Raw genomic sequence first — 13067 nt, 5'->3', positions numbered from 1 at the left:
TGCAAAATTTTGACTACTAGAACTTAAGATATTACCGTGCCAATAAGAGACAAATTATTTTATTACTTACAGGCACTCCTGGAATTAAAATCCGCTTTTTTGACTTGTAGAGAACAGATCTTAGTCATTTTTTAAGAAAAGACTAACAAACCTTCACAGTGATTTATAAATCAATAATTGCAAAATTTTGACTACTAGAACTTAAGATATTACCGTGCCAATAAGAGACAAATTATTTTATTACTTACAGGCACTCCTGGAATTAAAATCCGCTTTTTTGACTTGTAGAGAACAGATCTTAGTCATTTTTTAAGAAAAGACTAACGAACCTTCACAGTGATATATAAATCAATAATTGCAAAATTTTGACTACTAGAACTTAAGATATTACCGTGCCAATAAGAGACAAATTATTTTATTACTTACAGGCACTCCTGGAATTAAAATCCGCTTTTTTGACTTGTAGAGAACAGTCATTTTTTAAGAAAAGACTAACAAACCTTCACAGTGATTTATAAATCAATAATTGTAAAATTTTGACTACTAGAACTTAAGATATTATCGTGCCAATAAGAGACAAATTATTTTATTACTTACAGGCACTCCTGGAATTAAAATCCGCTTTTTTGACTTGTAGAGAACAGATCTTAGTCATTTTTTAAGAAAAGACTAACGAACCTTCACAGTGATCTATAAATCAATAATTGCAAAATTTTGACTACTAGAACTTAAGATATTATCGTGCCAATAAAAGACAAATTATTTTATTACTTACAGGCACTCCTGGAATTCATTCAGGACATTTGTTTGCCCTTACTTTGTGTCAAGGAAGTAGGTGGATAAACTGTCAAAATTATCATTTGCCACTTGTAACAAATATTATTGAAATAGATAACTATATAGCCAAATGGTACCGCTGCTGCCATTTTCCATAAAAGTAAATAAAAGAAGCCTCAATTATGGCAACTTATTGGAAAATTTAATTGGCAAACTAGAAATTTATCTACATTGCATTGTGACGTGGTTTATGTAAAAAATAGAAACAAATAAACAATAACCTCACATTTGCTTGCCCTTACTGTCTGTCAAAAAAAATTAAATTATTTCATTGCCAACATTATCATATCATGTCATTTGTCATGAATATCATTGCAATAAACAACTATATAGTGTAGAGGCACCGCTGTTGCAATTTTCTGGGAAAGTAAAGAAATGGAGCTTCAATGATGGCAATTTATTGGAAAATTTCATCATGACAATCTAGGAATTGATTAACATTAAATTCTGGCATTGTTTGTATAGAAAATAGGAACAATCAAAGAATAAGCTCACGTTTGTTTGCCCTCACTGTCTGTCAAAGAATTAGGTGGTTTCATTGTCAACATTATCATATATTATAATAATAGGCGACTATAAAGTCCCGTGGCACCGTTGTTGCCATTTTCCTATAAATAAAGAAAAGCAACCTCAATGGCAGCAATTTATTGGCAAATTTCAATGACAATCTAGCAACTGATCTACATTGAAGGCCTGTCAGAATAATTATAGGTAATAGATTTTGTAGGCTGTATGAAAATATACAAAATGTCTTAATGTTAACCATTTCAAGTAATAGGTACATCTCCCCTATATTTAAATCAGGGTCAAAAAACGAGGTTAAAAAGTATCGTAGTTTATCCATTCAAAGATTTTGACAGCCTGATATTTAGCTATTTAAAGTGGCACAGTAAAGAGAGCATGTTCCACATAAACTAATTTTATTGTTTACCAAAGCAGGTTATCAGAGACCTTGAGGTCAGGTTCATATTGTTTACATTGATTTCTCCTAGGGATTTGATAAGGTCAATCACTTGTAATGGAAAAATTAAAAATTATAGGTTTCTCGGATGGTCTACTGAATTAGCTGCATATTTTTCTTACTGATGGAAAGCTATTTATTGCATTTGGTAACTTTATATCTAAAATGGTGAAGCTATGCTCTGGAGTGCCCCAAGATGAACACTGCTCTATATTGCTGCTTTAATCTATTTGTTAATAACGGTAAGGAGTCTCTGTTGAAGTACTGTGAGCTTATAATGTTCGCGAATGGTTCATTAATCTACATTATTACTTAAAAACTTGACAGTTTTTTACAAAAAGATCTCGATAACCTTTAATAGATAGATGTTAAAAATTTTTTTAAAAGTTAAAGAAAAAACATCGAGATTGTGTAAACTATTACACAATTAATGGGCAGCAACTATATTAAATGAAGTGCAATATGACCAATTAGCAGTAAAACCTAATGAAATGTTTAAATTTACTTTTAGGAATTGTAGGTAGGTGGTCTTTAGAAGCAGTAAAATTAGTGTAAAAGCTGGGTTGGTGTGTTCACAGCTGGAATATGGTTCAATTATTTAGGCACCTCAGTATGGACCCTATAAGTCATTATTAAGAGTGTAGAAAACAAATTCTTGAGATACTTTAATTATAAATTTAAGCTAGATCTTATTCCTAACCATAAACATTCTCAAATATTAGAAATATAAAAGAAGAATCATGTTTGACATTTGTTTTATGTATAAAATAATAAATAAGATTATATACTATCCAAATATATTTACCTAAACACTGAAACAATACAATTTATTTTATATTGAGTTTCTTAAACCAGTTAATGATGATAAGTGATTTTTTAATAGATCTCTAGAATTTTTAAATAAAGAAGTAAAATTAGGTGAATTTTAGTCTTTTAAAAATGCTTAATCAAAAAAGTTTAGTGCAGTGCGTTCGTAAATACTGTCATTACATTATATTTATTTTATAAGATAAGCTACTGAATTAATTAATTTTTTTCTTGTGTAATTTTGATATACGATATAAAATAACAACTTCATAGAACTTCAAAATATATGAAAATACGCATATTTTACGGTTCTAAAGAAGAAAAGGGTTTTGGAAAAGGCTTGTAAACTGAAAATTTAATGGGTAAAAAATCTTGGCATTAAAACCTTGATCCTCATAATAAAATGGTTATTTTTTTTATTGTATCATATTTATTATAAATATTAGAACAATTAAAAAAAAAATATTAGTAGGAATAAAAACCTATTTAAAAATTACTTAAAAAACTACTTTAAAATATTCTCTCTTTTAGGGAATACATATAGATTTTAATTTTTGTGGAAACTAAAACTAATATTTCTATATGAGATAAAATGTGAAAGTTTGATTGGAAAATTTAACTACAATTACCTGGTTAAGTACAAGAACAATAATTTTCTTGACTAAACAATATTTTTAAAAGTGCATGGAAAATGTACCCCAAGAGCTTTCAGGGAGCAAAAACCCTTAAGGTCTCTTCAAATCAAATTTATATTTACACTATTTATTGGCGACAAATAAGAGGCATCACTAAATTAAAATTCTTCATATACTCAAGTAATAAAAACCTACTTTTAAAGCTTGAAATTTTAAATTATTTAAAAAAATGTTTTGCATTTTTTCACTCTTTCAAGCACTCATATTTTCATCAAATATTCTGTTAAATTATAATGAACTTTTTAGTATAAATACCTTTGTAGAAAATCCTCTGTCGCACACGGTACATTTAAAAGGCCGCTCCTTCGTGTGGCTCCTATAGTGTATCTCCAAAGCTGAATGACAGGCAAAAGTCTTGAAGCACAAATTACACGTCGTGTTGCCACGACCTGAAAAATTATATAAATAAAATCTTATTTAAAAAAAAACATTTTTATACATAAATTAAAAAGCCTAAAAATCCTTTTAAAATATTTTATTACCGCTAATTTTCTATATCAGGCTCCATACGTCTTTTAGAAAAAATATGAACTATAAATTTATTTTTTTCTGCCCTAAACTCATATTTTACTTTGAGTTTTAAATTTATATGTTTAACCCTTTCTAATACTTTACATAATCTTAGGTCATGTTCCTCCTAATTATGTTTCCAAATTAAAAGAATCATTCCATCATCATACATTTTAATGAGCTTTCGTAATTTTATTTTATTTCCCAAAAAGCTTGACTAGCATCAAATTTTAAAAGCATATTAACTAAAAAAATTATTTTACACTACTTTGATCCAAATGAAGAAATTACACTGTCAGTATATTCTCCCTCAGTATAATCATAAATTCAACATTAAACTCTTCAGGGGATACGGCTTTAATTTAAAAACTTATGAAAATATAGATAAACTTGATCAAAATAATAAGGCTTGTATTGTTAATAAAGTATAGCCTTTCAATTGTAGATAAAAATATTGAACAATTAAAAACTGAAAAAAATGGGTCAATGCCTTTGCAACCTATAAAGTACATTAAATAGGGTTTGTCAAATAATTTATTTGAAATGAATCCAGATACTTTTGAACTGAGAAAACATTTTGCAATGATTTATTGTATAAAAATTAAAAAAAAAAACTAATAATTCCTCAATTAATGCAACTCGTAATTCTATCTCATTTACATAAAAAAAAACAAGGGCTAAAGCAAGATGTCCTTTAGTGGCTTCTAAGAGACATTGATATTTTAATTATAAATTGTTGCACATGTATAATATACTCAAAAGAGAATCAAAAAAGAACTTCGATTTCTCCTAACTTTCCTGTAAGAGCATGGTAACAAATAGATGTAGATTTATTTGAACTGTATTAACAAAATTACGTAATAATAATAATAATAATAGATTATCCTTCTAAATATATTGAAGTTGTGTCCTCGGAAAAAGAACCTCGTCTGAAAGAATAATTTTAGAAATGTTTTTTCACTTTTTGCTATATCTTATATAGTATTCTCAGACAATAATAGTTTACAGTTTTTTTCACATTTATTTGCAAATTTTGCTAGTGATTAAAATTTTGAACATATAACTAGTACACCCACCTCCAGCTTAACTCTTACTTAAATAAAAAATTATATAATTTAATTAATATGCGTTGTAAATAAAGAAGATAACAAAAAATATTTATTTATTTATTTATTTATTTATTTCAATATACGGCAGAGCCAGTTCACAAAAAAAAAGTTTCTTAATAACACTTCAGGATTCGGGCAAAATAATTTACAGATATCGTCATAAATTGACCCCAAGTTTTTATTAACAAAAAATTTGATTCTTCCAAAGTTACAAATGAAACCCAACCCAACCCAACCCTAAATCAAAATTGAAAAATTGATTCGATTTTATAGAACAAAATATGGATGAATTGTCGAATTTTCAAGTTTTTGTTCGATTTAGATCTGAATAAATTTTTATATAGTATAATTAATCTAATGATAACTTGTGATTTCGTGAATACGAGATTTTTGTTAAATTTTTGATATAAATATATCGTATCAAGAACATATGTTCATTATAAATTAATTTGGTAAAAATTAATGAATGTATGGTAGGTATCCTTCCCATTTTTAATGAGTTGATATATTTCCACGAGAAATTTTTATCCTTGAGATCAAACATATGTATTTCAAAGTTTGTTTATATACTAGTGTTATTATATATCAGCATTTTCAATATAATATATTAATTTAATTTGAACAATAGTTCCTTTATCATATTTGACAGAGGTTAGAATTATTATTAATTCTCATTTTAATTGTAAAGAAAGGGGATGTCATGATATGCGCATATAAGTTCAGATTCCGCGACTATACACCTGATTTATATTTTCCCGTAAATACCTTAGAATGAAGGAAGTTAAGTTTAGACCGACATCAATGTATTACTAAAGCCATAACAACAATAACTTAATATTAATATACTTACCAATATTTGCAGCAGGTCCTACCGCCAACCTCAAAGGACTAAACGACGTAGACGTGAGCACCGATGAGGTCAAAGAGGATAACGCTGACGTCATTAAAGGGCCTGAGGGCTGCGTAGCTGGGGGCAGTAGTCCGAAAGCAGAAAATAAGGATGGAGGAGGTCCCGGACTTGGTCCTGGACTCGGTAAGAGATTTTGATTTTGTTTTGGGGTTAGATCCAAGGCTCCCATTGAGTTACAGTCTGATGGGGTGGGGCTGTTGGCTTGCTGTGACGAAGGAGGTCTAGGAACCTATGCAGATTTATTATATTAAAATTTGAGGGCAAATACTAAAACATTAAATGCTTATTACCTGGACGGGTGTAGCAGTCATTCTATTCTGAGGCGACTGGATCTCTGCATTACTCTCAGGACTGGTCACAGAACGGTTCGGAGACTTCTCTCCATTTTGTATATTCTGTGGTGACGGCAACCCTCTATTGAAGCTAAGATCCTCAGTGGAGCAGTTCAGATCACTATTATTAAACTGCGAACCATTGGGATTGATATGATTGTTACTTCCAGAGGGAGACGAGGAGAAAGGAGGCATATTTTGATTATCGGTGTTAACACTGACGCTATCATCATCATCGTCATCATCGTCCATACTACCTTGCTCAGATCTACATCCATCTTTGTCCAGTTTCATTGGGAAATGCATACCGTGGGATCCCAAAGGGGATAAGCCTGGAATAGGGAATCCTTGGCCTAAGAAAGGATGCATGGAATTGGATAGGTGAGGAAATCCTCCCGGGGAGGGAAAGTCTTTTATCTCGGCAGCCTGGATCTGCTCGGGTGTGAGATCAGTTGGTTCTCCAGTATGCAATCTGATATGTTGCTGTAATACTAAGGCATTGGTAAACTTTTTATGACATACGGGGCATTGGTGAAGTACGCGCATTGGTGGTTTGGCTCTATGCACGCCCATGTGGGTTTTTAAGTTACCTTTAGTAGTAAAAGCTCTGCCGCATATTTTGCATTTGAACGGCCGTTCACCGGTGTGCGTCCTGTAATGCATCTGCAAAGCACTTTTGCAAGATAACACCCTATGACATATCACACACTGATTTGGATCCGAAAGCTTATGCTCAATATTATCTACTAGTTGCTGAAGTTTACTCGTTTCAGAGGTTTTAGTTACTTCTATCAAGCTTTCCCAAGAGTTATCGTTGCTACCTGGTCTAGGCAGCAAGTTTGTATAAATAGCAGGATCTTTTGTGATGTCAGGAAGAAACGTTGTAGGAAACGGTCCCAAGCTGCCTGAAGAGGTACTGCTAGGGGGTGAGCTTTGATGCTCAAAAGAAAAATTTGCCGGCAATCGCTGACCAGTTGAAATACTAAGAGGTGTAGACATCGGGTGGGATTTACTTGATAAATTCTCTGGTTCATCTTGCATCTCAGATCTATTGTCCTCCGGACTTCTTTGCTCAATATTCTCATCATTACTAAATCTGCTCTCGTTACTGCATTCATCAAAAGCAAACCTCTCTGGTTCATTCTCATTTTCCATTTCACTTGGTTCTTGTTTAGGTGTTACCTCAGGTATTTCTGGTTTAGGCTCTTCATTTTCTATCGACATTTTCTCATCGGGCACTGGTGAGGGAGATCTGTGCGGCTTTCGCAAGTCAGCTGGGGCCTCTTGCTCCTCACGCTTAATAAATAGTGAGGGGTGGGGTGGGAATAATCTATGAGGAGGGGTGTGAGGTGACGGTTGTAATCTACTGTTAATAAATTCCGGAGGGGGTATTGGAGGCCGATATAGCGGCAAGGAGGTGGGCGGAAATGGAGGTGCTCCGGGAAAACCCAAGTGAGGAGGATGCGGCGGTCCTCCGGGTGAAAGAGATGGTTGCTGGCCGAGCTGGGCCAGTAAAGGTGGATGATATTTGTCTAAATGCTCAGGAACTGGATTGGGATTCATTTTGATATGGGGAAATTTCGCACTGTGTCTTTGAAAATGAACTTTTAGGTTACCTTTGGTTGTAAATCTGCTACCACAAACATTGCACTTATATGGACGTTCTCCCGTATGAGATCTTATGTGAATCTGGAGGGCCGAATCGGAACCGAACACTTTACCGCAATATCTACAACGATGCTTAAAGAATGGTTCATTTCTCCCTTTTGAGTCATAGGGAGACATAGATCCTTTACTTTTTCTAAATGCTAACTCGTCTGCTAAGTTGGTTGCTAATAAACCTTGGCTGGCGTTGTCTAGCACTTCTTGCGCACGCTTTTGAAGCATCTCCAAGGTGTTTGGTTCCTCCATAGTCGGAGGCTCGTTACTATGAGTGATTATGGTGGAGGCTAATGAGGCGGAGATCGAGCACATCGGAGGCTGAATCTGTAGAGGTAGGTTGGCAGAGCTTACTTCAGGTTGGGATTGTGGAGGTGTAAGTGGCGGAAGAGGAACATCTGAGGGATTTGGTTGGCGTATGGGTGATGGCTCACGAGACTTCACTGGGGTCCGAGGCGATTGTTCTTCTGAGTTTTCTTCCTCGTTATCTGATTGCGCTGGCGATCCGCTTTGGTCGTCCTCCTTATGTCGATCAATTTGCAGTTGATGCTGCAGTTGGTTGATAAGTTGCAGCTGGAGTACTTGTTGATGTTGTAATGTGAATAATGTCGATTGTAAAACGGCTAGTTCTTGCAGAGCAGTCTCGTTATCGGTATTGTTTGCCATGGCAGTGGCGGCAAACTGCGCAACCGCCACTTTAGTGTTTTGTAGAGCCTCCAAGGTGACGTGTCCAGGGGCGGCGGGAGACACGGGGAAAGGAAAACTATTGATTCGATTATCGTCCGGTGAACTTTCGTCGACACTATTATTATTGTTTGCGGCGTCCTGTCGATGACGACGAATCCGCTCGATCCGTTTACCACCCGACTCGTCGTCTTCCTCGTCATCCTCCGATACGACCATATCTTCCGGATCGGAATGCGCGGGGTCGTCATGTTTAATCGCCTTCTTGTCACACTCGACTTTGTGCGTTAAGTACTCACGCAGCTCGGTGAACTGCTCTTGACAACGTTGACACATGAGTACCTCGGGTACTTCGTCGGCGACGGCGGCATTGTTCGTACCAAGGCCATCTGAAAACAAAACACCGGAATGAATAAAACGGGCGAACAAATACCGAAGGAGCGGCGGGTACGTCCGCTCGCTCGAATACATCACGCGGTTTTGAGCGGCGGGGTGGGAGCTCGACTTAACATAGGTCGAGATATTATTAAATGAGATATGAAAGGAGTAGGGGAAAATATGAAGGGGGCCCACAAGAGCAAGCGCAGAATATGACAAACGACTGGGACGAAGCACCAGCCACAGCGGCGGTTATGACAGCTGGGCGGCGCTACCCGATCATAAATAATCTCCGCTACACTTGTTGCTCTCTTATAATCCACGCCCATGGAAATACGCCCAGAAATTTCATATCCATAAAGTATAACGTGGCAGTCGGAGTGCAGCAGCCGTTGGGGTGAACGCCGGAATGCCCTTAAGGGTGGTTGTGTGCGGACGAGACGACTTTGTCTTATTTCTCGGTTCGGGGCTCAAGAGAGCTTTGGCCGCTTGTGATTTTATCGATCGCTCGAAACTTTTTAAGTAATATTTTCTCATTTAAAGAATATTTATTTTACTGTGCTATTTTCAGATACCCCTGTATAATTTTAACTAAAATAGAAGTAGCTTTTGAACCTCAACTCGGGCAATACTATATAATTATATTATAATTCACGCTTCATAATATTAAAGCATAACTTAATTGCATATGAGGACAATTTTAATAATGAATTTATTATTTTCTTGATTATTCCAGACGTCTTATTTGCGCACCATCATAATGTTGGAAAATCTTAAGGAAATGCTTTACATTCCAAAATTAGCTATTGAGATTTAAATTCAAAAAAAATGTTGATGCATAAAACGTATAAAAGTCTAATGAAAATCGCCTATTGGCACAATTTATAGAAGAATAAATAAAAGAAATATTAAATCCATTTAAGTTATGCAATGTTCTCGTATTGTGTTTTAAAATAATATTTTTATTTAAGACGTGCCAGCAAAACATGAAATTTAAGATTAAAAATAAGCCTAAACATACTGTTATCGATCGAAATTTGCGGTTTAATATTAAAGTTATTCCAAGACGTAAAATATTGGTCATTTTGGATTGTTTGGACTCATTACAATTTATTTACAAATAGCATGATGTAAAATATACTTAGATTTATATCCATTTATCCAGTAAAATAATAAAATGCTGTAGGTTTCCTCCAAAACCGGAGTTAATAGAGCTGATTACACAAATTGGTTATTTGCTCCTATTCGTGATCCCTAATGTTCTTTTTTTTCTTCACTTTTTTCTTGGGTTTTCTGGTTGCCCTGCCCTGAAGAAGCCAAAAAGCAAAAACAGGTGTCGGCAGGTACCATCTTTATTTGTTCTGCTTTTCGTCTTATGGAGTATCCCGATAAACCTATTCTTTTGCTTTCTCCGTGCCAGGTTTCATTTAGTAGAATTATTTTTGAAAGATAATAGATGTCAAATTTTAATGAATATTCCTGCATAACTCAAATGGGTTGGGCATACCTTTTACTAAAATTGTATATTATTTGTTACTTATCCTTAAAAAAAATTACATTAAAGCAAGTATAATGAGTTTATTCTACTATAGGTTCCTTTAATTTTTGGATGATAAAATAAGCAAATAAAATATTCGGACACTGTCCTAAAAAATTAATATAAACTAATATTTCTAAAATAACTTAAACCTACTGCATTGTAAGATAATGTATAGTTATCAATGTGTTGATGTATATTTTATGTCAAAGTATTAAATATGTGTAATAAATTGGTTCCCTTATTGATAGCTGATGTCGAATTTAAACCATTGTAATGAAAATTATAGACTATGGAGTAGTTGTACGCTATTTACTCTGATACTATGAAAATAACAGTTATAGACATTGGTTATAGATAGTTTTTATTTAGACAGACATTTGTTATAGACAGTTTAATACATTGTTATACTTTAAACAAAATGTAAACTTTTTATTATGGCTTCGTCGATAAAAATCATAATTCCTTTATGCAGAAATATTAGCAAATAAACCTTAAGACCTTTAACAATAAGAGTGTCTTAAAAATTACTCTAGTGATTTTGACAGTCTATAAAAATCCAATTTTATAAGAAATTATAAAAGAAATTGGTATTTTCTAAGCCAATAGTCTGATATTTATTATGACCCTTGTGTTCCTAAATAGTACTTCTGTGGGGAATTTTAATGCAAGAGTCCCTCTAGCGACTGAAAAATTATCTAATAACTCTAAAAAAATTGCAACTACTGAAATAATAATGCCCTATTCATTTCACTGGTACCATTTTCATAAATATTCGTTTTATTTACACTAAAATAAAAAATGTAGTTTTTCAAACTTAACCCAGCAAATAATTCACGTTATATAATATTAAGGCATAACATAGTTTCATATGAGGACAATTCCACCACTGAATTGAAATTTTACTTATATACTTCAGACTTTTGATTTTTTTTATCAACTTTATAAAATTGGACAATTTTAAAGACATGTTTTTCATGCCAAAATTAATTTTTTAGATTTACAGAAATTGGTTGAGGCGAGCTAAAATTCTTGTCTAATAAAAATTCTATATAGGCACAATTTTATAGACAAATAACTAAAAGAAATGTAAAATCCATTTAAATTATGCAATTTTCATAAAAAATAATACGTATGTGCTCCGAAATGATTCCACATTTTCATAACAAAAATGTGTCAGTATTTTTGTATATTTATCTATACTTATAAAATACAGATTTTCTATTTTGATGTAATAAAATTATCAGATTTAAACCTGGTATTTAAGCTGGTATTAATATAAGTAGTCTTATAAAGATTCATCTATTTATAAAGTTTGCAGGCATTACTATTTTGTATTTTATATGGTATTTTATAGTATAATTATTTAATATAGTTAGTATGGTAGTTTAAATATTTTGAATCATATAAATTGGCTAAAATAAAATAATTATTTGATGATTTAACGACTAAAATAATTGAAACATATCAGAATGGTATAAAAATGAATGATATTGCCAAAAATCAGAATTCAATATACCTATCGTGGAACTGTCTCTAAAGGAGTAAAACAATATAAAGCGAGAATCCTAAATAATGGCCTGCGAAAAACTTCAGTATATAGTGATCGCATAGCGTAGCGAATTTCCACCCGAGAAAATCATCAAAGGAAATTCATAATTTCAGGATTCATGATGTTATGAAATGGGCGCCACAGTCACCCAATAGAAAACCTCTGATATAAAATATCTAACATAATATAAATAATAGAGATATCAGATTACAAAGTATAAAAAATAAAGAAGATTTATTTATTGCAATAAAATTGGAATGGGAAAAACTTTCGTACGTAGAAAAATGTATTAAATTAGGGACTCAACTACAAGATATAAATTGCGATGGAAATATTTTGCAAAATATTTCCAGCAAAACCTGAAGTTTAAGCTTAAAAATAATCGAAAGCATACCGTTTGTACTAGTGCGTAAAAAGTGAAACTTTATAGGCTCTGGGAAGTTTGTAAAGTGAGTACTCTACACACAGTAATAGAAAAAATATTTATCAAACTTTTAGTTTTGAAAGACAGTATGAGCCAAATTTTAGAGAATATTTCAGCATAACTTAAATGGACCTAACATACCTTTAACTAAATTTGTAAAATATTTGTTGTTAACCCTTTAAAAACAGATATTAAGTATAAAAACAATAAAATCATTTAGTATGACACAATTAAAGACTCGCGAACCCTCCTAGATCTATCCAAGACCTACCTCCAAGCTTATTAAATATGTCAAATGAATTGATTGTCTTTTTAAAAGCTTATGACGAACTTAAACCGTTTTAATGTGAATTATAGACTATAGAGACATTTACTTTGACTGCTTCATTGAATAAAGAGATATGAGTTAGACAGATAATTTATTGTCGTAATATGTATACGAATTCAAAACTTACACAAGTTAAATATAATAAGATTAAAATAAATATATTAAACGACTGGCATAAAATTATGCAATTTTAATTAATATTTAATATTACATTTTGAAAACTACAAACAAACAGATAATAAAACGGCACTACAGATTAAAATTGGATCAGAAATCTCTTGATCTGGATTTTATTACTAAATATCATCAGACATTTTTGGATAATTCTAATAATATCAGGTGCA

The 13067-nt window shown here is 32.6% G+C and overlaps 1 protein-coding gene across 5 annotated transcripts in view; it reads right to left on the bottom strand.

Annotated features, from left to right (window-relative positions):
* The window catches only part of LOC126743789 (homeotic protein spalt-major-like), a 179236-nt gene that overhangs the window by 18604 nt on the left and 147565 nt on the right, over positions 1-13067 (bottom strand). For all 5 annotated transcript variants that reach the window (XM_050451013.1, XM_050451009.1, XM_050451010.1 and 2 more), the window contains exons 2-4: positions 6120-8893; positions 5770-6058; positions 3556-3689 (exon numbers count right to left, since the gene is read on the bottom strand). In XM_050451013.1, coding sequence (XP_050306970.1) covers positions 3556-3689; positions 5770-6058; positions 6120-8893 — 3197 coding nt within the window. The remainder of the gene's footprint in view (positions 1-3555; positions 3690-5769; positions 6059-6119; positions 8894-13067) is intronic.

Source organism: Anthonomus grandis, chromosome 13, assembly GCF_022605725.1.
Source record: "Anthonomus grandis grandis chromosome 13, icAntGran1.3, whole genome shotgun sequence".
Classification (NCBI taxonomy): domain Eukaryota; kingdom Metazoa; phylum Arthropoda; class Insecta; order Coleoptera; family Curculionidae; genus Anthonomus; species Anthonomus grandis.
This window is presented reverse-complemented; position numbering and strand designations above follow the sequence as displayed.